This window comes from Aedes albopictus, chromosome 1 (genome assembly GCF_035046485.1).
Source record: "Aedes albopictus strain Foshan chromosome 1, AalbF5, whole genome shotgun sequence".
Lineage (NCBI taxonomy): Eukaryota > Metazoa > Arthropoda > Insecta > Diptera > Culicidae > Aedes > Aedes albopictus.
Window position 1 is genome coordinate 302,058,221 of NC_085136.1, and position 27,912 is coordinate 302,086,132.

A 27,912-nucleotide genomic window follows, 5' to 3' on the forward strand; every position below is an offset into this window, starting at 1 on the left:
TCTGTTTCTCCACACGCTTCCGCAGAAGGCCGCGAGTGCGTCAACTGCGGTGCCACCTCAACGCCCCTGTGGCGGCGGGACGCCACCGGACACTACCTGTGCAATGCCTGCGGGCTCTACTACAAGATGAACGGCCAGAACCGGCCGTTGATCAAACCGAAGCGGAAACCAGTTACCGTAAGTATCCAATCCAATAGCTACTGGCTAGTCTAAGTACATGAGTGTAAACTCGTGAAAGATCGACACTTGGTCTGGGGAATTTTCTGGCCTTCATGGCTTGCCCAAATTGAACGTCCTCGCACCCTTGCTGCCCGCTGCTGAAGCAATAAATCGAATCACAATCGAACGCGCCTCTCCGTCCGTCGCTCCTGACACGACGATGTTGCGTTGTGAGAAAGTGTGCAAACCATTTTCCGTACCGTCCTCCTTCCAATCCGCATTGGAAAAACATAGGTACGTGCACTTTGCGCTTAAACGAATTGCCTTTTGTTGATAACTGCGGCGAGAGCAGTATCAAATTTAACAAGGTTTTGCCCCTTTTTCCCACCACCATGGGATGGGCGAATTGAGGCGAGCGTGTCTGCGAATTATTGGATTCGCAAAGCGGAGGGCAATCCGCAACGGACGTCCTTTCGATCGACGATCAATGAATAAGCTTACATTTCGGAAAGAGGGGCGGAGAGCGCAGTAATCTCCTGGATTCGATGTGGAAGGAAGGGCAATGTACCTTATCCAGTGGTGAAGACAGTAAGGGGCGGAATCCTACCCCTCTGGTGGATTCCGTGGAATCCCTCTGGTGGATTCCGTTGAATTCCTCGGGGGGATTCCGAAGAATCCCTCAGGGAGATTCCGTAGAATCCCTCTGGGGGATTCCGTAGAATCCCTCTGGGGGATTCCGTAAAATCCTTCTGGGGGATTCCGTAGAATCCCTCTGTTGGATTCCGTAGAATCCCTCTGGGGGATTCCGTAGAATCCCTCGGGGGGATTCCGTAGAATCCCTCTGGGGGATTCCGTAGAATCCCTCTGGGGGATTTCGTAGAATCCCTCTGGGATATTCCGTAGAATTCCTCTGGGGGATTCCGTAGAATCCCTCTAGAGGATTCCGTAGAATCCCTCTGGGGGATTCCGTAGAATCCCTCTGGGGGATTCCGTAGAATCCCTCTGGGGGATTCCGTAGAATCCCTCTGGGGGATTCCGTAGAATCCCTCTGGGGGATTCCGTAGAATCCCTCTGGGGGATTCCGTAGAATCCCTCTGGGGGATTCCGTAGAATCCCTCTGGGGGATTCCGTAGAATCCCTCTGGGGGATTCCGTAGAATCCCTCTGGGGGATTCCGTAGAATCCCTCTGGGGGATTCCGTAGAATCCCTCAGGGGGATTCCGTAGAATCCCTCAGGGGGATTCCGTAGAATCCCTCAGGGGAATTCCATAGAGTCTCTCTGAGGAATTCCGTAGAATCTCTCTGGGAGATTCCGTAGAATCCCTCAGGGGGATTCCGTAGAATCCCTCAGGGGGATTCCGTAGAATCCCTCAGGGGGATTACGTAGAATCCCTCAGGGGGATTACGTAGAATCCCTCAGGGGGATTACGTAGAATCCCTCAGGGGGATTACGTAGAATCCCTCAGGGGGATTCCGTAGAATCCCTCAGGGGGATTCCGTAGAATCCCTCAGGGGGATTCCGTAGAATCCCTCAGGGGGATTCCGTAGAATCCCTCTGACTAATTCCCTGAATCCCTCTGGGGGATTCCGTTGAATCCCTCTGGGGGATTCCGTAGAATCCCTCTGAGGGTGTCCGTCGAATTCGTCTAGGGGATTCCGTCGAATCCCTCTAGAGGATTCCGTCGAATCCCTCTAGAGGATTCCGAAGAATCCCTCTGCAGGATTTCAAAGAATCCCTTCTTAGAGTCTCGCTGGGGGATTTCATAGAGTCCTTCTGGGGGATTCCGTAGAATTTCTCTGGGGGATTCCGTAGAATCTCTCGGGGGATTCCGAAGAACCCCTCTGGGGGATTCCGTAGAATCCCTCTGGGGAATTCCATAGTGTCTCTCTGAAGAATTCCGTAGAATCTCTCTGGGAGATTTCGTATAATCTCTCTGGGGAATTCCGTAGAATCTCTCTGGGGGATTCCGTAGAATTTCTCTCGGGGATTCCGAAGAATTCCTCTGGGTGATTCCGTAGAATCCCTCTGGGGGATTCCTTAGAATCTCGTTGGGGGATTCCGTAGAGTCCTTCTGGGGATTTCGAAGAATCCCTCAGGGGAATTCCAAAGAATCCCTGTGGGTGAATCTGTAGTATCCTTCAAAGAGATTCCGTAGAGTCTGTCGGGGGATTCATAGAATCTCTATGGGGAGTTCTGTAGAATCCCTCCGGAGGATTCTGTGGGATCTACCAAATCTTGATGGAGCGCTTATCGTTGTATTTATTGCCCTTCCTGGATGTCTGGTAACGCGCGTGTCTACGGAACACCAAGTCTCGTTAACAGATCTCAACATTTTTGTGCGAAAACCAAAAGCGTTCAATTTATGAAGCACGAGATCGCAACGACGACAGCAGCGGCAGCTGCTCCGGCTGCCTCTGGAACAGCCAGTCAGCAATGTGTGAGAAATGTTTCATCGAACACGCTGTTCCCACCGCAATCAGTCTCCTCTAGTAGACGAAGTCTAGTGGGAAGGTACGTGACTTTCGGTCCGAAAACCGCCACTTGACACGAGATGCTGCGCTGCTGCTTTTCCCGAATGTCTGGCTTGGCTGGGGTTACCTACATGTGTCCATACCCTCATGATCCGCTGCGGTCGGGCGGTGGTGTGAATTGGAAAGTCTCGCGAGGGGAAGTCTAACCTACAAAACACTTGAACGCAATTCGCACATCCACGATCCACTACGCGACCAAAATGTAATTAAAATTGTCTCACTTGTCTGTTTTTTTCGATTCTTTTCTCTCCCATTTTCCCAACCCATAACGCAGTCCCAGCAGAGTGCTGCCCGGCGGGCGGGAACATCGTGCGCCAACTGCAAAACGACAACCACTTCGCTGTGGAGGAGGAACCAAAGCGGAGAACCAGTTTGCAATGCCTGTGGATTGTACTACAAGTTGCATAATGTGAGTATGCTTTTGTCTGTCGATGTTCGTCGTAGGTTACAACTGTACTGTTACAGTAGTGCTAAAGAATGCAAGGCGAAACGATTCCGGCGGGGATCTGGTTCTTGCGCGATCGTCATGGTGCGTCCTCGAAAAATTTCGCCATCAGCGCATTGGGCAAGGAAGGCCGCGGTTGTCGTAAAACAGAACTTACAGCTGTGCGGTTTGCGCTCATTAGGTACCTACTTAGCTTGGGGATGCGATTCAGATCAGCAATTTTGTTCAACGCGGAATTGCTTCAGGTGGGTGAACTTGGCAGCTGGTCCGGTGCAGTTGTTTGGCAGAATCGATGTTTCGAATGGCGCATCGCATTCTTGCGCCTAGAGATAGAATTTCGTAACGGTCATCTGGTAGACAAACAGTAGATATTTCCTATTTTCGAAAAGAAATCTATTACACATTTTGTGAGATATCACTAGTTAACCATTTTTCCTTATCTAACTTTAGAGATACGCGTAAGAAAACAATGCCTAATTTTCTTCTTCAAAAAAATATAGATCGAAACGGTTTGTTTTTTTTTTTGAATTGATGTCTCCGAAGATATTTGAGGATATTTGAAGGGCTTTTAGAAAAAAAATACACTGAGAGTAATATTCATCGCGAACTTTTGTTAGATGTTATATAATTTCAATTTTTCAAAAACCTTACCCTTCGATTTTTGATTATTTTTCTGTAAGAAGCTGACTTCCACCCTCAATATTTGTCAAGTAGCCCAAGATGATCAAAGGCTTCTACACCCAAACCTCCATTTAGGTCAAATCTATTTAGTTCCCTCTATTTAGGTCACATTACCTAAATGGAATCTGATTGTGTTCAGAGCAGATTTAGTGTTTTATATTAGGGATAAGGTTGGTTTACGGGAAATAACGAGTAGGGTTAAAGAGATTTTAGGTCATTCACAGGAAAAAGCGATTAGGGGAGGGAGTGGGACTGTTTAAGGTTTTCTAAAAACTTTAAACTTGAGTATAAGTTATCGAATCAACATGCATAAATATATTTTCAGAAACTGTAGGCACCCTTAACCCTCCACAAAACCCCCTGTAACGCTCCTGAGACCCTCCGATACCCCCTGAAATGCCTGCATAACGCCTCTGAATCCCGCCTCTGAAGCTTCCTGAAGTGCCCTCGAAATCCCGCTCATACCCCCTTGGACCCCAGGTAACGCACCTGAGACCCTCTGAAACCCCTGAAAACTCCTACGTAACGCCTGAGTAACCCCGTAAGACCGCCTCGGGCCACATGTAAAGAACTCGAGACCCTCAGAAACACCCGAAATAGCCTACATAACGCCTGCATAGCGCCTCTGAAATGCGTCCAAAATCCTCTGAAGCTTTTAGAAATGCCTTCGAAATCCTCTGGAAACGCTTCTGAAGCCCCCATGTAACGCCTCTGATAGAGTCTGACACCTCCTTCCTCCTCCTGAAACTTCCTTGCAAGACCTCTGAAACCCCGCATGACCATTTTCGAAATTCCAGGCCACGCTGGAATCCACTGAATCCATTTGGGTAAAAATTCTATTTAGACAGTCCCAACTCATTAGCCAAATGGAGGTTTTCAAAACAAGCAAAAACAACCAATTTTTCATATTCTATATAAACAGTGTATCTACCAATTGAAAAATCATAAAAAAGTGTATCCTTAGATATTTTAATTTAACAGGGAAAAACTTGAAATAGTCAAGAAATATCTCGACGAAATTTAACGCTCAAAAGTGGAGTCTGCAAATTTAACTACATTGTTTTACTAAAAACATGTTTGTAGTAAGAACTGTTAAAACGAATATTTTCCCATTAAACTGAAAGTTCTCCCTGGAAGCTTGTGGTTCCGTAGAAGCATTAAAAATAGATAACTGGCACTGAGGAAGATTACAAGTGGTAGTCGAGATACGCGTATCTGTCAAAGGATAAGCACGATAGGGCGGAATTTAAAGGTACAAAACTGATTACATTCATTCGAAGATTAAACATTCCTCAGATTTGTCCTTTCGAAAATTCAATGTGTGGCTTCGTTCTATATTAAGGTGAGCGTACCACACATCGGAAATGTATTACACACAGCGACCAGCCTACTGTGCATCATCATTGAATACAATTGAAGTATACCTTGGAATAGCGACATATCGTCAGCTGCTCTGTATAGAATGTATAAAAGTTTTGCAACAAAAACGATGGGAGTGACTGTGCTAAGAAGGTTAATGTCATTTCATTTGATCTGCTCTTTCTGGGATGGGACACAGGAGTTTAACACGTATGTCCTAGCTCAAAACCCTAGGCATAATCGCCCCATTTTTCTTGGTATTCGTTTTTAAACTTCCCTCGAAGATTCACCGGCATTTTCCCAAGATTCGAACTATTCTCTTTGGGATTTTTACTTGAGAATTTTTCAGGGTGCCTAAATTCTGAGCTTTTTATCCTTTTCATGGGTATCCTACATTTCTTATAGGAATTCCCTTCCAGTATTTCTTCGAGAGATTTTTTACGGCATTTCTTCTAGGGTCTCTCGGAGTTTTTTCTCCGGACTTCTTTCAATGGATTCCTTCCGGTGTTGGTCCTGAGACGCCTCTCGCTGTTTTCTTTTTTTTGCTGAATTTACCTTGGCTTTCTCGAAGATTTTCTTCCAGGGTGCCTTTTCCAATCTCTGCAGGAGCTATTGCTGACACTTCTCAAAGAATTCTTCCTGTGATTTCTTTCAGAGATTTGTCCAGACTTTCTGGATGTTCTTTTTAGGATTTCTTTAAAAGGTGCTCCCGGAGTTCTTGCAGGGTATTTTTTGGGAGTTTTTCTCGGAATGCCTGCTGGGGTAACTTACAACATTCCTTGTAAAAAAAATCCTGAAGAAACATTGAAAGTAATCCTGGAGAAATCTTTTGAGATAATCCACAAAGAAATCTCAAGAGAGGTGTAGAAAGAAACCCTGAGAAAAATTGGGACACCTTATAAAAAAGTTCTGGGAGTTATCAAGGGAGGGGAGATAAAGAAAGATCAACGAGAAACTCTGAAAATCTCTAAAAGATATCCCGGGAGGAAGTACAGGCAAAATCTAGCGACAAAAACAAGAGAAATGTAGGAAAAGTCTCTGGAAGAAATCCCTGGAAGAACTTCTGCAAGAACCTTGCAAAAGTCCCGAGAGAAACTGTCGGAGAGCCATCCCCAAAAAAAATCCTGATCAAATTTTGGATAAGTTTTGGAAGGATTCCCAGGAGAAATCCATCGAGAAACATTGGGAACATATCGGGAAAACCTCTGGAAGAAATCCCGGGTGGTACTCACTCTAACAGAGACTCCGTGAAAAGCGCTAGCAGAAATTCTTGGTGAAACTCTTGTAGAAATCTCACCAATGACTTTCAGAAATCCCGAAAGAACACCGAAAAAATCTCGGAAAAAAACTGTGTATGGGACTCGTAAGAAAAAACTCTGTAGAAATAAGTGTACTGAAAAATACCATAAAAATAAACTCCGACAAACTTGTAGGGTAACTGAGAAAAAATTTCTAAAAGAAATCCCGGCGGCAATTCAAGCAAGAATCATCAATTCTTCCATTAGATTTTCATCGAAATCTCAACATAGTTACACCACAAGCACAGAGAATAGTCATCCTCCAAGTCCAGTTTCAAAACTGTGTTAGCAATTTAACTGTTATATAGTCTGTGCAATTACGGAGTGATCTACTGACTCCTGTTTAGAAAGTTTAGATATCATGTCAAGCAAGTTCTCACAATTCTCCCAAAAGGACTCTGGGAAGAATTTAAAAATATACCTAACTGATTTTTGTTCTATTTTCAAAGAAGTTTAGCAAAAAAAAATAGAAGAATTTAACTATTTATTGGAATTTCATAGGTGATAAATCTTGCGCATTTTCCATAAAAATTATTTTTATAATTTGAGAATATTTCTGTATAATTGTGGAGCGGACCTGGTGTGATGGTTAGAACACTTGACTATCACGCCGAGGACCTGGGATCGAATCCCACTCCCGACAAACTCACAAACATGTGAGTTCTTCTTCGGAAGGGAAGATAAACGTGGGTCCCGAGATAAACTAGCCAAGGGCTAAAATCACGTTAATACAGATAAAAAAAAGAAATTCTGTATAATTTTTGAAAAGCATTTAAATTTGATAAGATTTGCTCTATTCTTGAATTGTAAACTATCAAATTCCACATGTGTGCGTTGGGCTGAATATGTCCTTTAGTATCTCAGAAAATAGCCTTTGAGATCTTTTATTGGAGAGTATGCCATATTAGACTACGCATTCACGAGGCAATTGCTTGAGAGAGTTCCTGTGGAAATAAAAATAAACAAATAACAAAAATCTTTGACTCTATTTTAGGTGCACTATTTGGAGTAGTTTTCACGCAGATTTCTGAAAATTTTTTATCATTTATTACTTTATCATTTATTAAACATCAGTATACGCTGTTAGATAATTGTTGGTGCACATCGTAAAAGATTTTCAGCATAAAATCCAGCAGCGAAAGATAACATTTTCAGAACATTTCCAGCACAAATTGGTGATGATGATTAACCTGGGCTTGTTAGGGGAATATCTGTAAATAAAAGAAAATCGGGTTAAGTACGGTTCCTTTGAATTCCACTAAGAAATTTGCATCCTTTGACAGATACGTATTTCGACCTCAACTGTAAGGTCGTCTTCAGTGTCTTGTACTTGACTCGACTCAAGTACAAGACACTGAAGACGACCTTACAGTTGAGGTCGAAATACGTATCTGTCAAAGGATGCAAATTTCTTAGTGGAATTCAAAGGAACCGTACTTAACCCGATTTTCTTTTATTTACAAATTGGTGCTTGAATTATTCTTGAAGAATCCATGGAGTTTCTAAGTTTTTTTTTCTTTTGTCCACTAGGGCGCTACGTGAGCGATTCCAATTGGGAGCTCTCCTTACAAATTTGTACAGCGCCTAAGTTTATTCTATTCTAATTCTGGTTGCTGTTGCGCTGCTTTCACTTTCTACCCTATCATGGGAGGATGATGAGCATGAGGAAGCTGATGTGTAGCTGTTGGTTGTTCCTTTTTCCAGTCCGATTGGGGGTCCAAGTATCCGGGTCCATTTGAGCCATAGGCTCAGAGGGTCAGTGTCAGCTGCTCTCAGGTGGAAAAAGCAACTGAAGAAAGTTCCGGGGCTGGAATCGAACCCATAACCATCTGCTTATGAAGCAAACGTGTGACCAATTGCGCCACGAGCCCCGGCTTTTCTAAGAGTTGTAGAGAAAACTTTGGAGGCATTTGCAAGGGATTTCACGAATGTCCGGTAAGAGTTTGTGAAGTTTATAAATGATTAATCAGTGAAATACGAATTCAAGAATTATTTAAAATCTTCTGGTAAAATTTTTGGGAATCATTGTTACGAACTTCATGGTGATTGACTGACTGATACCCTACTGAGCACTGTTGTAGTCATTTCTGCTTGAACACCGAGGTCAATGTTTGACTGTTTTTTTTTATTTATTTTATCTTATTTTTATAAACGAAACTTTAAACCCGAGGCTTATTCATTTCGGAACCCACAGTTTTACTTCCCTTCTGAAGGAAAAACTCACATACCGTGAGTTTATTGGGAGTGAGATACGATTACCGGTACTTGCCACAGACTGCAATTTGTCAAAAAATTAAACTTTCGGTGTAAACTTCCAGAGTAATGACAGAGCTTTTACAATGTACTGGAGAAAATCATGGCAACATTTGTGAATAAATGGTTGAGCATAAAGCTTGTCCTTGTGCAAGTTTGGCAAGAGTGTTGAGTGGAAATTCTGGAGAAATGTTTAGTGGAATTACGTACGTAAATTTAGCCCAATACTCATAACAATTTCATAACCATTTTATGCTGATAGTGCTGTAAAAAAAATAATCCTATCGATTTTCCAGCAGAGTAGGGAGAGAATTCTTGAGAAAAACATGGATGCGTCTAAAATACTTAGGCAGCTGAAATCTTGTCTTATTTTTTTCAAGAATTTCTTCACATTTGTTACTGAATTATCAAAACCTTTGTCAGAATTTTGAACTAAATCCTTTTTTCCTTTTTTTTCTTGATTTATTTTTCTTAAATTGCTTTTCAAAAACGCTCAATAAGCGTCAGAAAAGTTATTATAAGCCGAATTTGAATTTCAGTACAAATTGTGATGAATTTGAAATTACTGCAAAATCTGGAAAAAATCAAGGGTTTTTATGAACATTTTAAATTAATAAAAACCATATTTAACCTTTCTTTCACAACTTCTTTTTATACATTTTTTTATTTAGCCTGTTTAAAACAATTTAAATTCAAGCACTTTTGGAAATAGCGGTTGACATCTAAAGTCGCTCTCGGCACGGATTTTACAATTTCTGGGCATGCTGAACATTTTAGATGGTCTCAGAGAGGCTCTTAAGTGAGCTTCAAGGGGGCTCAGAAGGGTTTCAAGGCGTTTCGGGGCGCTTCAGAACATGTCAGGAGCTTTTCTAGGGGCTTTACGTAATTTCACTGGGTCTCAGCCTCACGTATGCTTCATAGGGGTTCTGAGGGAATTGCAGAGGCTTTTCAAGGCATTCCAAAGTGTTTCATCACGTTTCAGGGCGTTTCAGATGGTGTTTCAGAAAGATTCTTGAGCTAAAAATAGATTCAACAGGCTTTCAGGTTAGTTTCAAGGGGGTTTCAGAAACATTTCACTGCAGTTCAACGCGTTTCAGTGATTTTAGGTGCTTCTCAGGTCCTTTAAGTGTTCAGGGCGTTTCAAAACAGTTCATGGGGTTCAATAGAAACTTTAAGGAGCTTCATTGGCTCAAGATGAGCTTTAGGGAGATAAGAGGAGCTTCACAGCGTTTCATGATGATTCAGATCGTTTCAGAACGCTTCAGGAGAGTTTCAGTGGGGATTGGGGAAGATTTCAGGCTATAGAAATGTCTTAGGGATTTTTAGAAGTTTCAGAAGGTCTTCCACGACGTTTCAGGGCGTTTCCGTAAGTTTCATGGGGTTCATAAGAATTTCAGGGGGCTTTGTAAGGGCTTGAGGGAGCTTTACCGGTTCTCAGATGTGCTTGGTGTGGGATTCAGGGAGTTTTTAGAGACGGTTCAAGCTTTCAGAAGCTTTCAGACTGCACAGAGGCTTCATAGAGCTTCAGATGAGTTTAAGGAAGATTTCAGAGGAAATCTACGCCATTCCAAAGCGTTTCAGAAAGTTACAGGGAGTTTCAAATGGATTTAAGGGGGCTCCTGTACTTCTTAAGTGTTCAGCAGGTTTCAGGGACGTTTCTGGGTGTTTCAAAGCGTTCCAGGGGGTTTACTGGCTCTCATATGAGCTTCAGAGGGATTTCAGAGACGTTTAAAGGTTGTTTAAGATGTTTTATGGCGTTTCTGAGCGTTTCAGAAGGTTTCAGAGGGATAAGAGGTATGAATGGGTTTTAGACGAGCTTCAGCGGTACTCAATACTGAGTTTCAGTATAGTCTTAAATCGTTTCAATGTGTTTCATCGGGTTTCAGTTTTAATGGCATAATTTGATCTTCTTTTGATATTTTCTGCTGACTGGGAATTGTACCCAAATTTTGCACCACTTTTTCGGACGCTAAAAGGTACTGGAAGAGCTTTGTTTCGAAAATCGACCTTGTTGGCTCAACCAATGATAATTTTCTACCCTTCAACACAGATGCTAAAATTCTCAACAATTTACAAGTAGGAAATTGAGTAAGGCTTAAATTTCAAATCTACCGAGGCTTTTTCAACAATTCCCAGAAACCTGCGACAGCGTCCATGCGAAGCCATTTCTGCTCCACCATTCCCCGATAAGATCAACAATATGCCCAACTGAACCTCGCCCTCAACGGGGGAGCGACAACGACCACAGATAGTGAAGGTAGCTAGCGCACGGTGTGCAAGACCCCCACAGCTAAAGCGCAGCGATGACGTGAACGTGATTTTTACTGTTTTTCGTAGGAAAAACGAAAATGAAAATTAACTGCTAACTGTGTTTTATGTGCACCCGGGTGACGGCCCGAGCAGGGCCTGGCGAACCCGAGCGCCCGAGCCAATCGGGCGACCACCACCGTGTCCCGAACGGACGGATGGCGAACGACGATGACAGACGACATGCCAGTCACTGGCACTGGTGCAGTAGCTAGATTTGGGGCGGGCGGTTGTTGTAATTCCATCATCTGCGCGCAAAACTATAAACCCAATTTTACGACGTCCACCACCGCACCGACGCCATCGCATCGAAAACCCACTGGGCTAAGCAAAATTTTAATTGCTCTCTCGGTATGAACACACACAGCACATCCCATGCACCTCCGTTGTCGTCGTTGTCGTTGTCATTACCGAGTCTTCGGTATGCAGTGACAGCATTAGTTCTCGAAAAAATGATGAAGCTAACTAAAATGTGATGGTTCTTCTCTTATAGATCATGAATGAGTAAAAGCATAAGGACCATTTAAAATAAAAACCAAGAGTACGTAAGAGAAAAAAGGATAAAAAGTAAGTTAGTAAGAAAATTAGTAAGTAAGTTAGTAAATAAGTTAATAAGCAAGGGCCCATATAGCCGAGGCGGTAAACGCACGGGTATTCAGCATGACCATGCTGAGGGTGACGGGTTCGATTCCCGGTCGGTCCAGGATCTTTTCGTAAAGGAAATTTCCTTGACTTCCTTGGGCATAGAGTATCTTCGTGCCTGCCACACGATATACACATGCAAAATGGTCATTGGCAGAGGAAGCTCTCAGTTAAAAACTGTGGAAGTGCTCATAGAACACTAAGCTGAGAAGCAGGCTTTGTCCCAGTGAGGACGTTACGCCAAGAAGAGGAGAGGAAGCAAGTAAGTAAGTAAGTGAGAAGTTAATTAGTAAGTAAGTTAGTAAATAAGTTTGTGAGTAAGTTAGGAAGTAAACTAGTAAGTTAGTAAGTAAGTTAGTAAATAAGTTAGTAAGTAAGTTAGTATGTAAGTTAGTATGTAAGTTAGTAAGTAAGTTAGTAAATAAGTTAGTAAGTAAGCTAGTTAGTAAGTAAGTATGTAAGTTAGTGAGTAAGTTAGTAAGTAAACTAGTAAGTAACTTAGTAAGTAAGATTTTTTTTCCTCCCCTGTTGGGGAAATTAAGCCACTGCGTCCAATAGGCTGAACTTTTGTGGCATAGTAAGTAAGATAGTATGTAAGTTAGTAAGTAGGTTAGTAAGTAAGTTAGTGAGTTAGTAAGTAAGTAAACTAGTAAGTAAGATAGTAAGTAAGTTAGTAAGCAAGTAAGTAAGCGAGTTAGTATGTAAGTTAGTAAGTAAGTTAGTAGAAATGTAAATTATATAAAACAGCAAAAAAAGCACGACACTATTCTGGATTGTGGAAAAAGTAACGTATCAATGTAAAACAGACCATGTAAAAAATGTTACTAAAATTGGTGGACAGGAAAATGTCAGTTAGCCCCCCAAAAGAAAGCAATACAAAGGTAATAAATGGTAATGCCACACGTACCACACATTCGTACGCAGAAAGCGAGAGAAAGAGATCACCAACCAAAACCATCAGGGACACAAGCGCACTCGGGGGACCAACTAAACGCACCGAGAGACAGAACGAACAAAAACCAGCAACGTATTCGACTAAAAATGCAAAAGGGAAAATGTGGTGTTTTCCATTCATTAAGCACATCTAATGGAAAAAAATATTATTCAAATTTATGCAAAACTGCTATTTGCTCGATTCGGTCGCTCGGTCGTCGTCGTCGTCGTCCGCTTCGTCCATCGTTCGCAATGATTCCGACTCGGTATAGGTAGGCAGAGGAAACGTGTGGTATGAAGCATTAAAAAAATTAAAACTTCATCAAAATCGAATCAAAGTGGGAGGCATGGCCGGGCCGACCGGGCGATGGATGCGATGGACAGCGAAAGCTGCCTACCCGCTGTCACGCCGGTAATACGCGCGGCACTACCACTGACTGACTGCCTGCTACTCATCATCATCGGCGTCGGTTGGAGGCGATTGTTGTAACCTAATAACAATAATGGCAACAATAACACAATGCGGAACTGGAAGGAACGAACGAAAACTCCGTGGTCCGTTTTCCACGGGCTCTTTTTCTCGCTCCCACACAGTTGGTAGTGACTGCCTCTGTGCTGCCTGGTAGCTCAGAAAATGCAGGTGAAGCACAAAAATGACTTATCGGGTGTTTTAATTATAATGGTCGTCAAATAAAAGGTGGCTTTTGAATAATTCAAAATGGTGTACCGGACCGCGCGCGGTGACGGTGGATCATTCTGCGAAGCGGTACATATTTACGAATGGGAACTTAATGCAGTTAGGATGCGTTTTGGATTTGCGGCCTTGACGACGGAGTGGCGTGAACCGGGTTGACTTTCCTCGGAAATTGCTAACAGTGCAGTGTGTCCCACGGGGCATAACGATATTGGAAACGCTTGTCATCACGCCACACGATTACGATCATTTGTATTAATAAGGTTTGACCTTATCAGATCAAGATAAACATCTGAAAAAAGCGTAGAGGTAATTGCGAGGTAAAGCTTCTTTTTAAAATACAAAAAAAAAGTAAAGCTTCTTTCTTAAATCTAGGCCTTGATCTAATTATATAGCTCCAGTCTTCCATAGAAGCCAATGCCAGCGGTAGGAAGTGCAAAGTCAAGTCTGCGTTGTTCTCCATTCTGGAAGATTGCCCTCTATCGACTTGACCTGAGACCAGGCCAAAGTTCTGTGGACGGCTTTTATTATGAAGAAGCTCCGCATATGAGATCCAATTGTGAAATCACCATGCAAACATGCCCCAGACATTTGTTGATGAACACCTGCAGCCATTGAGTGTTCTCCAGTGATACGCACCAGGTTTCACTGGCGTACAGCAACACAAATTTTAGGTGTGGGTAGAAAATTCGGACTTTGATGTGTCGACTAATATTATGGGAAAACAATACATTTCTTAAACTCGCAAAAACAGCCCTCGTCTTCTCGATCCTTACGCCTAGGTCGATTTTGGTGCCGCCTAAAATATTGGAAACTTTCTCCGCAGCTTGTCCAGCTACCGTTAAACAGGGAGTTCACGTCTAAACTTTTAGTCTTAGAAATTCGTGCCCTTTCCAAGTTTGAGAACGCCCTACTAGATTTATGACTCGTGAAAGTCCCAACAACCACACTTTTCTAATGTCGTTTTCGTTTTTTTTATGGAGCGAACCTAGTTTTGCTCTGGATCCGCCCTAACTGCTGTCAAAACGTTCGTTTATTCGATCTAGTCAGATCCGGATCCGACCCAAACATAGCGAGGTTCGCTCTGCCAATTTTTTTCCGATCTAACTCAAAAGGGGTCCATCTGTCAAAATGGATGTAAACAATCCATCAAAACAAAACCAAAAATTCAAAATTTTCACCCATTCAAGCAAATTAGAGATAAAGGTCTCCCTTGGGAGTGTTCTGCATTGATTGCCAACTATAATTGTCTATCCTGTTAGAATCAAGACAGACATTCAATCAAAAAATGCCATTTTCCTGGTCCACAAGTGTCGCAACTGTTTCGCATCTAGTGCGCGCTGTGTTGCTGATAACAACGGGAAGGATGCGCACTACATTTGGCATGATTCAAAAACGTCGGGAGTTGGGTCGCGTCACGACTTGCTTGTGCGACGTCAGGTTTGGTGGCGGGTCGACAATATTTCTACGTACGTTTAATCGCTGAATGGAAGAATTTGACGAAAATGTGCAACTGACAGTTCGATTGATATGCACACTGTTTACATGTTGACTCGATTTGGGTCGGACCCGGATCCGTTTTCGTTCGTTTATTGTGAGTTAATGTAAGCTCGGGTTACGTACAAAAGGCTGAAACACGAAAGCCTGAAATAACAAGAGGCTGAATCACAAAAGGCTGAATCACAAAAGGCTGAAAATGTCAAAAGGCTGAAATAACATAAAGCTGAAATAATGATTCGACAAGTTTTCAAACGGCGAGCCTAAAGGCAACACTAACATCACAGACAAAACACTCTAATTATTCATATCGTACACTGATATAATGATCTTTATGAAAATTTGCTAGTTGGCCGACCACTCAGCCCTGACGCTTGCATTGGTTTTGCTTGAGTTTGACATTTGACGCACACTACCGCTTATTGGTTGATGGTTCATTGGACGAACATGCTGCCGTTATTATGTTCGAAATCGAAAAGCGTTAGGACTGTTTTTTCCGCGCTAAAGTATGCATTATTGATCGCCTACATAACTATGACAGTATTTAGAATAGCATATATTTAAAAGAAGGAAAAATCTCTGATCACATTGTTGGCAGCTGTAATGGCAGCCAATCTCCAAACAGCATGACTCGAAAGAATAGCTCATGCTCAAAGAAGGAAAAATCTCCTATTGAAATACCATCAGTCATTTTTGTGTAAGTTGGTATGCATCATTAGCCTCTTCACTAAGCACATTCTATGACTAGGACTCATATATGTAGCCGATCTGGTTAGTGAACGGGTAGTCATTCTGAGGGTGACGGGTGCGATTCTCCCTCGGGCCAGAAACTTTTTGTAATGGAAAATTCCTTGACATCCGCGGGCATAAAGTATCTTCCTGCCTGTCACACGATATACATATGCAATTGGCAGAGAAGGCTCTCAATTAATAACTGTTGAAATGCGTATAGAAGCTGAAAGCAGGCTTTGTCTCAATTGGGACGTTACGCCAGAAAAAAAAGAAGAAGAACTATAACTCATTTCCTGCATTTTTACAATTTCAGCCTTTCGTGTTCAGCCTTTTGTGCATTCAGCCTTTTGAAATTCAGCCTTATGTTAGCATCCCGTAAGCTCTGACCCAGGTTTAAAACCGAAAACGACATGAGTGCAACTAATGTAATATTTAGGAAGCAAAAAGTATTGTTTAGGAAGCAAAAACGGTAAAATGTGAGGGCTCGGGGCCCCGGTGCGAACACCGCTATAACGTCAAATTTCGTCTGAGAGTACGCAGGCCAGCATAAGTTCGTGCAATAATCAATAGGGTACTGCATATCACGGTTGCTAAGGTAAAATATTCCAAGTATTTAGCGCTTCGTGGCCTTGTTGTTTACTGTTCGGACTTAGAACATGTTTGTAGACTCCCTCGGATAATGTGATAGAAAATGAAATGTATACATACATATGAACCCTATAGGGTTCAAGCAAAAGTAATCAATGTGCCAATTCATACTTGTTGAGCGGGTTTCTGGGTATACCTGATTTATGAGATTCGAAGATGTTTCGTGGTTTGGGCAAACTTTCAGTAGACTTATGGGAATTATTGTGGTATCCCGATAAAATGTCGAATCGTAACTACGCATTGGAGAAATTCTACAGAATAAAGGTGATTGTATGTAGTGTGATTCAATTCAAAATGTGGGTAAGCGTACACCGAGAAGTGTGCTAATTTATGATTTGCTTGTAGGGTTCCGAGCTGCTTCTTTAGAATTCTTTTAGAAGTTCCCTCTGGGATTCTTCCTTTTCTACCAGAATTCTCCAGGAATTCCTTCTGAGATTCATCCATTCCTGGGATTCCTCCAGGAATGCAACCCTCCTTCCTTCGTAAAGGAACTTTCGGAGAATACCTGGCGAAACCCAGGAAAAAATGAGATTCCAGAAGAAGAAGAATGAAGTTCCAACTTCTACAGGAATGTCAGAAGAATCTCATTTAGGAATACAAATTTTAGAAAAAAAAAATATGGAGGATTCTTGTAAAGAACTCCGGGAGGAGCTTCTTTCTGGGATTCCTTGTGGAACTACTGTCAATATTATTCAAGGAGTTCCTTTCAGGATTCCTCCATTTTAGAAGTACATCTTCTGACATTTTTCCAGGAGCTCTTGCTGGGATTCCTCCAGATGTTTCCTTTAGGATCCCAGAAGGAATTTCTTAGGAAATCCCTGGAGAGGAATCTCTGAAAGAACTTATAAAGAAATCGCGAAAATAATTCCTGAAGAATTTGCAGAGTGCCTCACGGCCTTCTGAAACATATTCCTAAGCAAATCGTAGACGGAATCACGTAAAGAATTCCAGAAGAATTGCAAACTAAACATTGGGGGAATCCCAGACGGAATCCCTTTAGAAGTCTTAGGAGTTTTCTTTAACTGCATAAAATCACAGGAAAAAAACTTCTGAAGGAATCCTGAACAAACCAGAGGAAAATCTCAGAAGAAGATCCCTGAGGGACCTAGAGGAACTCCTGGATGAATATTGAAAATCTAGATAAAACACTTCTGAAATTCCTGGAGGATTCTCGGTCAATATAATTCTTTCTATTCCATAGAGTTTTTTTCTGAAAATTCCCCAGGAACTACTTATGACATTCCTTCACAGATTCCTTCTAAGAGCACTCTTAGAACTACTTTCGGGATGACTCCAGGAATTGTCTAGTAATTATTTCTGAGATTTCTGCAGGATTTTTTTCCGAGGTTCCTCCAGGAGTTCCTTCTGAAAATCCCCTAGAAGTTTCTTCAGGGATACCATTAGGAGTTCCTCTGAGTTTCCTCAAGGAATCCCATCACGGGTTCTACAAAGAGTTCCTTCCGAGATTCTTTCATTTGAGGACTCTATCTTCTGAATTTTCTCCAGGAGCTCTTTCTGTGATTTCTCCAGATTGTGATTTAAGATTTCTTCCAGGGGTACCTTCTTGGATTTCACTCGAAGTTCTCTCTAGGATTCCTACGGTAGTCCTTTTTGTATCTCCCCAGGATTTTTTTTATTGAACCATTAGAGATTCCGAAATGAGTTCCTTCTGACATTTCTCTTGAAATTCCTGTTGAAACTTCTCAAGGAGTTTTTCTGCCTTCTTTTGGATTGCTCTTTCTAAGATTTCTTCCAAAATGCTTTCTAGGACCACCAGAAGTTTCTTCACGGGGGGGGGAGGGGGGCTTTTATGGAGGACAACCCAGCCAGGACTCCTGGGCGAATCTCGGAACAAATTCTTAGAGGAACGAATTCCTGAAGCAGGAACGAATTCCTGAAGAGAAAAAATAATGATGGAATCTCGAAACAAATTCATGGAAGGAATTTCTTGATGGACCCTGAAACCTCCGGAAAAATTTCAGAAGACATTCTTGAAGAAATTCCGGAAGAGATCTCTGAAAAAATCCCTAAGGGGCTGTCCATAAACCACGTGGTCATGAGGAGGGGGGGGGCTGTTCGGCCAATGACCGTTTTGTATGAACGAATAAAAAAAATTTGTATGGACTCATGACCACGCGGGGGGAGGGGGGGGGTGGTTGATAAGTCCCAAAAAAATGACCACGTGGTTTATGGACAGCCCCTAAAAGAGTTCCATGAGGAATCCTAGATGAAACCTTTTAAGGAATCTCAAAAGAAACTCCTGTAAGAATCCCAAAAGTACATCCTTGAGGAATCCCAGAAAGAATCCCAAGAATTTCTGGGGAAATCCCGGAACAAATTCCTAAAAGAATCCCGGAATTCCATGAGAAATCCCTGAATTAACTCATGAAGAAGACCCGGGAGAAGAAGGAGTTCCCAGTGCAAACCTGGAAATAACTCCTGGAGGTATTCCACAGGAAACCACTTAAGGCACCCCAGGAGAAGCTCGTGGAAGAATTCTCGAGGGAACTTCTAAAGGAATCCTAGATAAACCTCTCGAAGGATCTCATAAAGAACCTCCTGAATAATTCTAAGAAGTTGCTGGAGAAATCGAAGAAGGAATTCCATCCGGGGTTTCTTCAAGAGATCCTTCGCGGTTCCTCCGCAAATTTTTTCCAAGACTTTTCCAGAAGTTTCTTTTATTTTTGGGATTCCCAGGGAGTTCTTGAAGAGATTCTTCTGGGGGTTCATTAAGGATTCCTTCAGAAGTTCGCTCTGAGGTTTTCCAGGAGTTACTTCTGAGGTTTCTTAAGATGTTACGCCCGGGATTCCTTCCAGAATTCCAGCTCCCTGAGGAAATACTTGCGGGATTCTTCCAGAGACTCTTTCAGGGATTTCTCAAGGAATGCCTTCTGACATTACTTCAGGGATTTCTTAAGGAATGCCTTCCAAAATTATTCCAGAAATTTATTTCGAGAAACGTCCCGAAATTTCTTCTAGGATTACCCCAGCAATTTTCCTGAGATTCTTTCAGGGATTTCTTCCGTGGTTTCTCCACAAATTTATTCTAGGCTCCTTCTAGGATTTCCTACTGCGATTCTCCAGGGAGATCCATCGGAGATTCTTTTTGGGATTCCGTTAAAAGTTGCCTCTGGGATCCTTTCTGAGATTTCCTAAAGGTTCAAGCTGAGATTCCTTCAGGAACTCCTTCCAGGGTTTAGATATTCTTTCTGGGAATTCAAGAAATTTCTTCCGGAACTTCTCAAGGAGTTTCGGGAATCCTCCTTAAATTCTATCCAAGATTCTTTTGAAATGTCTCCGGATTCCTTTTTTGGACTTCCTGCAGAATGTATTCCTGGAAATTCTAGCAATTTCACCCAGGATTCCTCTAGGAGTACTTTCGGAGCTTGATTTAGTAATTCCTTCCAAAGACTCCTTCAAAAACTCTTTCCAACATTCCGTCACGGATTCCCTCCAGGAATTCCACACAAAATTCTTCCCGGCGTTCCTTTTGGGATTTTTTCCTGAGATCCTTCCATGAATCCATGGATTCCATGAATCCATGAATACAGGATCCCTGACAAGAACTTCTTTTAGTATTGCTCCGAAAGCTTCTCCGGGATCCCCACAGGAACTTCTTTAAGGAGCTACTTCTGGGATTGCTCGAAGAACTCCTTCCGGGATTTCTACTTTAATTCCACCAGGCACTCCTTCCGGGATTTTTCCAGGAACTACTTCCAGAGTTCTTTGGGAAACTCCTTCTCAGATTCCTTCGGAGCTCCTTCAGGGACTCCTCCGGGAACTTCTTCTGAGCTTCTGTTAGGAATTGCTTCTGGATTTTTTTTCTTCAGAAACTTCTTCCGGGGTCTCTTTGGAAACACTTTCTGGGATTTCTCTTGGAACTTCTTCCGGGATTCTTTTGGGAACTTTTTCCGGAATTTCTCCTAGAATTTCTTCCAGGAATTCTTTAAGAACTTGCTTATTAAGAAGTTTATTTATACGAAACTCTCAGAAGTTTATTATACGAAACTTTCAGTTGTTGGCAAAAAATCTGTTTTAAAATTTCCAATGATGATGATTATGTCAATTACGACATCTTCGCCCTCAAAAGGAATTCATGATATAGTTCCTCAAAAAATCGGGAAAAATTTGTAGTTGAAATTACCGAAAAATTTCTGAAAAAAAGTGTAGCGCAATCGCTGGGATCTTTTTTGTAAAAGCTCTTATTTGCAATCTGGTTTAAGCTCTGCTAAACAGAATTGCGAAACTTCATGTGTAGAAATTTTATATATTTTTCTTTCTGTTCAACATCCCATTAACTAAACTAAAAGATGCATTTTTTTAAATAATAATTGCGTCAAAATTGCGCAATTAAAATAAAACTATCTCTCTTGAAAAACACTCAAATTACGGAATGACTAACTGGCGGCGATGCGGTGTGGTCCCAATTCTTCCCTAATGAAGCTAAATGCACCGTACCAAACGCCAATTAATCTCGTCGTCTGTCATCGCGCACCACACACACGCATCAAGCACACTTCCATCAGAGCCAGGTCCATGTCGGACCGAATGACTACCCATACGATATCCATACGGCGACGCGATGATGATGATGGGCTACCAAAGTCGGAACGGGATCTGATTTGCGGTCCAAGATTAATTTCGAAATATTTCAACCGCATCTAACTACTAAGGCGACGCACGCGGACTGAAGTTCCGCAATCTTTCCCGGGTGCATCTTTTGGCACTAATTATGAAACTGAAAATAAATGCGATTTCGCAAGAAGAGTTTTCCATCTGATAAGGTGGATGGATCGTTTCGGACGATAGAGATTGTGGTTTTGAGGTTTAGCTGAGCCGAATGAAATTCAGGCAAAAATCTGAACTTGTTTAATTTTCTAGTGGACTCAAGAAAGCGCATTGCATTCAAAATGCCGGAACCACCTGGTCTATTTTTCCTAAAATGCTTAAAACTTTACAATAACTATAAGACAGATGGTTATTCATAATTTTATGCATAGTCATTTAAAATACACTGTAGGATAAAACTGTAGATTGATCATCGTAGCAAACAAATGTTATTTAAGAAAACACTCAGTTTGATCATCAACTGTATAATAACCATTTGACAAATAGTTGCCCCAAATTGTTATTCAGCTGTAACAATTTCAACAAACATATGTCTAAAATATCAAAATATATTTGTTACCCATTTGAAATAGTTCTGAAGCATTTCATTAGATTGTGCATTTTTTTATCTATGATAAGACATACTTTCCTCACAATAAGAGATAAAGTTGTGAACTGTTCATCGAACTACTCATGACCGATCCTGCATTTGTTCTCTCTCTCTGCTTCCAGGTGGATCGACCCCTAACGATGAAAAAGGAGGGCATCCAGACGAGGAATCGCAAATTGACGGCCAAATCGAAGAAGCGGAAATCGACGCCCGGCTACAGCTTCTCCTTCGGTGATCTCATGAACCCTCTGGACCACAACAAGTCCTTCCCGGGGGCGTTCCCAACGTCGATGGGTAAGTTTCCATTCTGCCACATCTGTTGGACCTCCTAGAAATATTTCTTATTGAATTATTTTTCTCGCGCAATCTCAAACAGGACAACACGCCCACCTATCCGGAGGCCTCCATCCCGCCCATTCGCACATGCACAGCGGATGGTACACCACGGGGCTGGGATCTCTCGGATCGTCCAGTAGTCTACAGAACGGATTCAGCAGTGCGGCCCCACTGGGAACGGGAGCCGTGGCGCATCCACAGTCCGCGTACCACCTGGGGCTGAATTCGATGGTGAGTTTCTTGAAAATCTTTTAAATTGATCTTTTGTACCCTGAAGAAGTGCAGAGAGGTAGCCGAAACGTTGAAAATACAAAATTTTACAAAGGCCAGCAACACCAATCTCGGTCAAGATCCAATCCAAATTCAACCTAAATCAAATACAATTCCAATCCCATTCCAATCCCATTCCAATTCTAATCCTAATTCAATCCAAATCCAATTCAAATCCAATCCAAATCCAATCCAAATCCAATCCAATCCAAATCCAATCCAAATCCAATCCAAATCCAATCCAAATCCAATCCAAATCCAATCCAAATCCAATCCAAATCCAATCCAAATTCAATCCAAATCCAATCCAAATCCAATCCAAATCCAATCCAAATCCAATCCAAATCCAATCCAAATCCAATCCAAATCCAATCCAAATCCAATCCAAATCCAATCCAAATCCAATCCAAATCCAATCCAAATCCAATCCAAATCCAATCCAAATCCAATCCAAATCCAATCCAAATCCAATCCAAATCCAATCCAAATCCAATCCAAATCCAATCCAAATCCAATCCAAATCCAATCCAAATCCAATCCAAATCCAATCCAAATCCAATCCAAATCCAATCCAAATCCAATCCAAATCCAATCCAAATCCAATCCAAATCCAATCCAAATCCAATCCAAATCCAATCCAAATCCAATCCAAATCCAATCCAAATCCAATCCAAATCCAATCCAAATCCAATCCAAATCCAATCCAAATCCAATCCAAATCCAATCCAAATCCAATCCAAATCCAATCCAAATCCAATCCAAATCCAATCCAAATTCAATCCAAATTCAATCCAAATCCAATCCAAATCCAATCCAAATCCAATCCAAATCCAATCCAAATCCAATCCAAATCCAATCCAAATCCAATCCAAATCCAATCCAAATCCAATCCAAATCCAATCCAAATCCAATCCAAATCCAATCCAAATCCAATCCAAATCCAATCCAAATCCAATCCAAATCCAATCCAAATCCAATCCAAATCCAATCCAAATCCAATCCAAATCCAATCCAAATCCAATCCAAATGTTCACCGCATCAGCCCATCGTATCGAACAACCCTACGGTGAGCCATTGTGAGCCACTACCTAGGCCCAACGGCTTGACTGACATGAGTAAAGATGATATGCAAAATTGAAAGCACTGGAAATTGAGACTTTGTTTTGGATCTACAGTGAAATACTAGTGATTTGAGGTGTGGTAAATTAAATATAATATTATTTAAGTAAAGAGGTTAATTGAAATCTTGTTTGTAGAATTAGGAAACATATCTTGTCTCTGTTTGCGAATTGGTTAAAGTGAACTCAGTCGGAGACTAAAATGTGAGTACACACATTGAAATAGTAACCTGAACTTGATTGTAATAAAAACATTATTTATAGCTTTGAGCTGAACATACTCGAAACAACGAGTTTCTGCTACGAGAACTCCGAAAGAATCTCTTCGCAACAGATTCTCAAAGATTTTATCACGAGAAAGATGGACCTCCAGTCTAACGTGCGACAGACTCGGTCACGGACCAGGGCGATCCAGCAGGAGAATGCTGACCCCACTCCACCGGGTGACGAAGATGGGATGTCGCAGCAGTCGTCGGAGGATTTATTCGTTCCTTCGATGATAGATAGTGACGGAGGTGAGTTACGGGGCTGTGTCGGTTGTGATCGGCCGAATAACTCGGAAAAGTACATGGTACAGTGTCAGAAGTGTTCTCTGTGGTACCACTTTTCGTGTGCTAACGTTAGCACGACAACGGTACGTACGACGAAGTTTGTATGTACCAAATGCGTTCCTGGTGGTGATTCCCTTGTACCGGAGCAGACACCGAGTATTATGAGTGGGATTTCGAGCTCGTCTAGTGCTCGCCGGACAAGAATTGATCGGGAATTGAAGCGCTTGGAAGAGGAGAAAAGGCTCATGGAAGATTTGAGTCGGCAGAGAATCGAAATGGAGCGAGCTCTGCAGGAACGGGAACTTCGAGAAAAGTTGGATCGCGAGAAACAATTCATCGCTCGCAAGCATGAGTTGTTGAGCCAGCAGGATGGAGAAGAAGGAAGTGTGCGGAGCGTGCAGAGTAGCCAGAGAAGTGTGCAACGCACGGTAGACTGGATCAGGCAGACCGAAGCAGCCAAAAGCTCCGGTCAGGTTGGCGTAGAAAATACAATTACGTCGATCGCTACGATTTCGGACCTACCAGACGACGCACCGGCAGCCAATCCGCAGGTTGTACAATACTCTTCAACACCACTGAAGGCTACAGCATCCAAAGTTTCTCAGGTCATCGGGGAAAACCGACCGTGTGCCGGATCAGAGGTGAAGTCGATCCCTCGCACATTGGGGAGCATCACGATTGGAGACGAATCAGAGGATTCTCTCGAAGGTGCAGTCGGGGCGGATGCGGATAATCGAGATGAACAGTCGTCCGATTTGCCGTTAGTTGACCTGCAACCCTATACCGATCTATTGAAGGTCGAAGAAGTAGCACCAGCTGGCGCAATCCCGAAAATAAATCGTTTCGGGGCTCACTGCTACAAACGCTGGAGTGCCGAAACCGGCGAGCTTCGAAGGCAGAATGCACAACAAATGGAAGCGGAACACCGAGTGATCCAGGAGCTTGTGGCGAAACATCGAGTGGACGTTGACATGAGAAGGAAAAGGGAAGTCGAGCTGGTGCACCAGATCAAAAGCCTTCAGTTGCAACATTCCAACGAGCTGAAGCTAGTGCGGCAATCAGAGGATAATTTGCGTTGTCAACTCAGACAGTGGGATCGTGAACGAGCGGATATGAAGTCACAAATTGAAGACCAGGAGAAACGGCTGAACGAAGAGCGGAAGCAGGCGCGCCTTTCGGAGGAAGATTTGCGCGGCCAGCTCATCGAACGAACCAAGGAATGTGAAGCGCTTCGACTTCAAATGGCGGAACTGGAGAGCGAATTGCAGTGTCTGCGTGGGACAGAACTGCAACTGCAGTCCCAAATCGAAGCGGGACGTCAGCGAGAGTACGAAGCCATTCGTCTGCGGAATGTAGCAGAGAAGGAATATTGGGATCTACATGATGAGGTACAAGAGATTATAAATCGAGAGAAAGATCGCGCGACAAACGATCATTGTTCTTCTCCGTTGCCTCCTCCTCCGGTGTCGTGGGTTGAGCCCTTGGATACGTCTCACAGAGGTGATTTCAATCTTTGCGATGTAGATGGTTCCCCTTTTCCTCCTCCTCCACCACCTATAGCGGTCGACGTTGAATTATCCAACAGTCAGCGGAATTCAATGGCGCACCATGGATCCTCTGGTTGGGAAACGAACAATCCACCTTCAGTTCCCTTCGCTTCGAATCTCTATACTTCCGCACCAACTATCCATCCGCACACGTATTCTCAGGCATTGCGATCGCCTTTTCCAGGTGATCAGCTTGGACCATCGTCGCAACAATTAGCGGCAAGGCAGGTGGTGACTAAAGAGCTTCCCATTTTCTCTGGTGATCCGATCGATTGGCCGCTGTTCATTAGCAGCTACCGGCATTCCACGGACACTTGCGGGTATACCAATTCCGAGAATCTTCTCCGCCTACAACGAAGTCTAAAGGGAAGTGCGAAGGATTCCGTCAGTAGCTTCCTACTCCACCCTTCTACCGTGCCCCAGGTTGTGTCCACCCTTCAGCAACTGTATGGGCGCCCGGAACAGATCGTCAACAACATGATCGCCAAGGTACGCGCAACACCTCCACCGAAACCAGACCGGTTGGAGACTCTTGTTAGCTTCGGTCTAGTGGTCCAGAACCTCTGCGGGCACTTGAAGGCGGTTGGTTTAGAAAGACATTTGGCAAACCCGATCCTTCTTCAAGAGTTGGTTGACAAGCTACCGGCGACGGTGAAGTTCAGCTGGGCTCTCTATCAGGAGCAAGTTCCGGTGGTAGATTTGAATGTCTTCAGCGAATACATGGCGAAAATTTCCTCGGCGGCGAGCGGTGTTACTCCGCTTGTCAGCATCCCGCAGAAAGCAGTGAAGGACGAACGAAGTCGGCAGAAGGAGCGCTCCTTCGTGAACGCACACGTCTCAGCGAACCAGCCGAAAGGCAGCCGACGAGAAGAAGCAGAGAAAGCTGCAACGAGCAGTGGAAAGCAGATTGAGAGGGAGATCAACAAGAGCAGTGGTAAATTGTGCCCAGTATGCAACGCTGAGAACCACCAAATCGAGAACTGCTCGTCCTTCAAGCGACTGGATTTGGATGGCAGATGGAAGGCAGTGAAAGTGCATAAACTTTGTGCTCGTTGCCTAACATCTCATGCTCGTTGGCCATGCAGAGGTGAACTCTGTGGAATCAACGACTGCCCTAAGCGACATCACCGGCTGCTTCATTTTGAGCCGCCATCGGACACGAAGGCTACGAATGCTGTTGTAACAGTTCATCGTCAACTATCCTCCTCGACGCTCTTCCGTATTCTTCCGGTTACCTTGTTTGGGAAATCTGGTCGGGTCAACACGTTCGCGTTCCTCGACGATGGATCATCGGTCACGCTCATTGAACGATCGATAACAGACGCTCTGGGGGTCAATGGAGAGATGGAAACGTTGCACATCGAATGGACCGGGGGCATCAACAAGACGATTACGGGTGCGGAAGTAGTTGAGATGGAAATATGCGAAGCCGGCGGAAGCAAGCGATACAAATTATCCGATGTGTACACCGTAGATAATCTTGGCCTACCAACACAGACGATGGACTATTCAGAGCTGGCATCAAGGTACACGCACCTCAATAAACTACCGGTGAAGAGCTTCAGATCCGCGGTACCTGGAATCCTGATCGGTCAGAGCAACTCTCATCTCCTAGCAACTCTGAAACTGCGAGAGGGAAAACTGAACGAGCCTATAGCTACGAAGACAAGAATTGGATGGGCAGTATGCGGCAGTTTGCGGAAACCTCAAATGAATTCGATGCATTGCCAGTTCCACATCGCGGAGCCAACGGTCGTTGATCTGCACGAGTTCGTTCGCCGTTTCTTCGACATCGAGAGCATGGGAATAGCGGTTGTACCAGCTGTGAAAGGAGCAGAAGAACAACGGGCACTGGAAATCCTAAAATCCACAACACGACGATTGAGCGGCGAGAAGTTCGAGACGGGACTGTTGTGGAAACATGACTACGTGGAGATGCCGAACAGTTGGCCGATGGCAGAACATCGATTCAGGTGCCTGGAAAAACGTTTAACCAAGAAACCGGAGTTGTATGAAAGCGTTCGACAGCAAATTGCGGGTTTTATAAGCAAGGGGTATATCCACGTAGCGACAGCGGAAGAAGTTGAAGGGTTCGACCTCCGGCGCACATGGTTTTTACCGATTGGAGTTGTCTTGAATGAGAAGAAGCCAGGGAAGATTAGAGTCATCTGGGATGCGGCAGCGAAGGTTGACGGCGTTTCATTGAACTCGATGTTATTGAAGGGACCCGATCTTCTTACGCCGTTGTTGTCCGTAATGTTTCCATACCGGGAGCGACAGGTGGCAGTTTCTGCTGATATCAAGGAGATGTTTCTGCAAATCGCAATTCGTCAGCAAGATCGTAGCGCTTTGTTGTTTCCGTACCGGGATTCCCCGGAACTTCCGATGAAAATCATGGTTTCTGACGTGGCAATTTTTGGTGCGGCTTGCTCACCAGCTCATTCGCAATACATAAAAAAATGTGAACGCGCAAGAGCAAGAACATGAGCTACCCCGTGGAGCTGCGGCAGTCATCAAAAGGCACTACGTGGACGACTACGTAGACAGTTTCGACACTGCGGAAGAAGCGTGTGAAGTAGCGAGAGAAGTGATCGAGGTGCACAAGCGGGCTGGATTCTACATTCGGAATTGGATGTCAAGTGACAAGAACGTGTTAGAGAAGCTTGGAGAAGTAGACCGGAAACCGCCGAAGG

General features: G+C 43.3%; 1 protein-coding gene across 2 annotated transcripts in view; it reads left to right on the forward strand.

Moving 5' to 3' along the window:
* Window positions 1-27,912, forward strand: part of LOC115267361 (GATA-binding factor C) — an 88,110-nt gene that overhangs the window by 53,258 nt on the left and 6,940 nt on the right. For both annotated transcript variants that reach the window (XM_029874331.2, XM_029874332.2), the window contains exons 3-6: window positions 26-177; window positions 2,965-3,099; window positions 21,520-21,691; window positions 21,774-21,964. In XM_029874331.2, coding sequence (XP_029730191.2) covers window positions 26-177; window positions 2,965-3,099; window positions 21,520-21,691; window positions 21,774-21,964 — 650 coding nt within the window. The remainder of the gene's footprint in view (window positions 1-25; window positions 178-2,964; window positions 3,100-21,519; window positions 21,692-21,773; window positions 21,965-27,912) is intronic.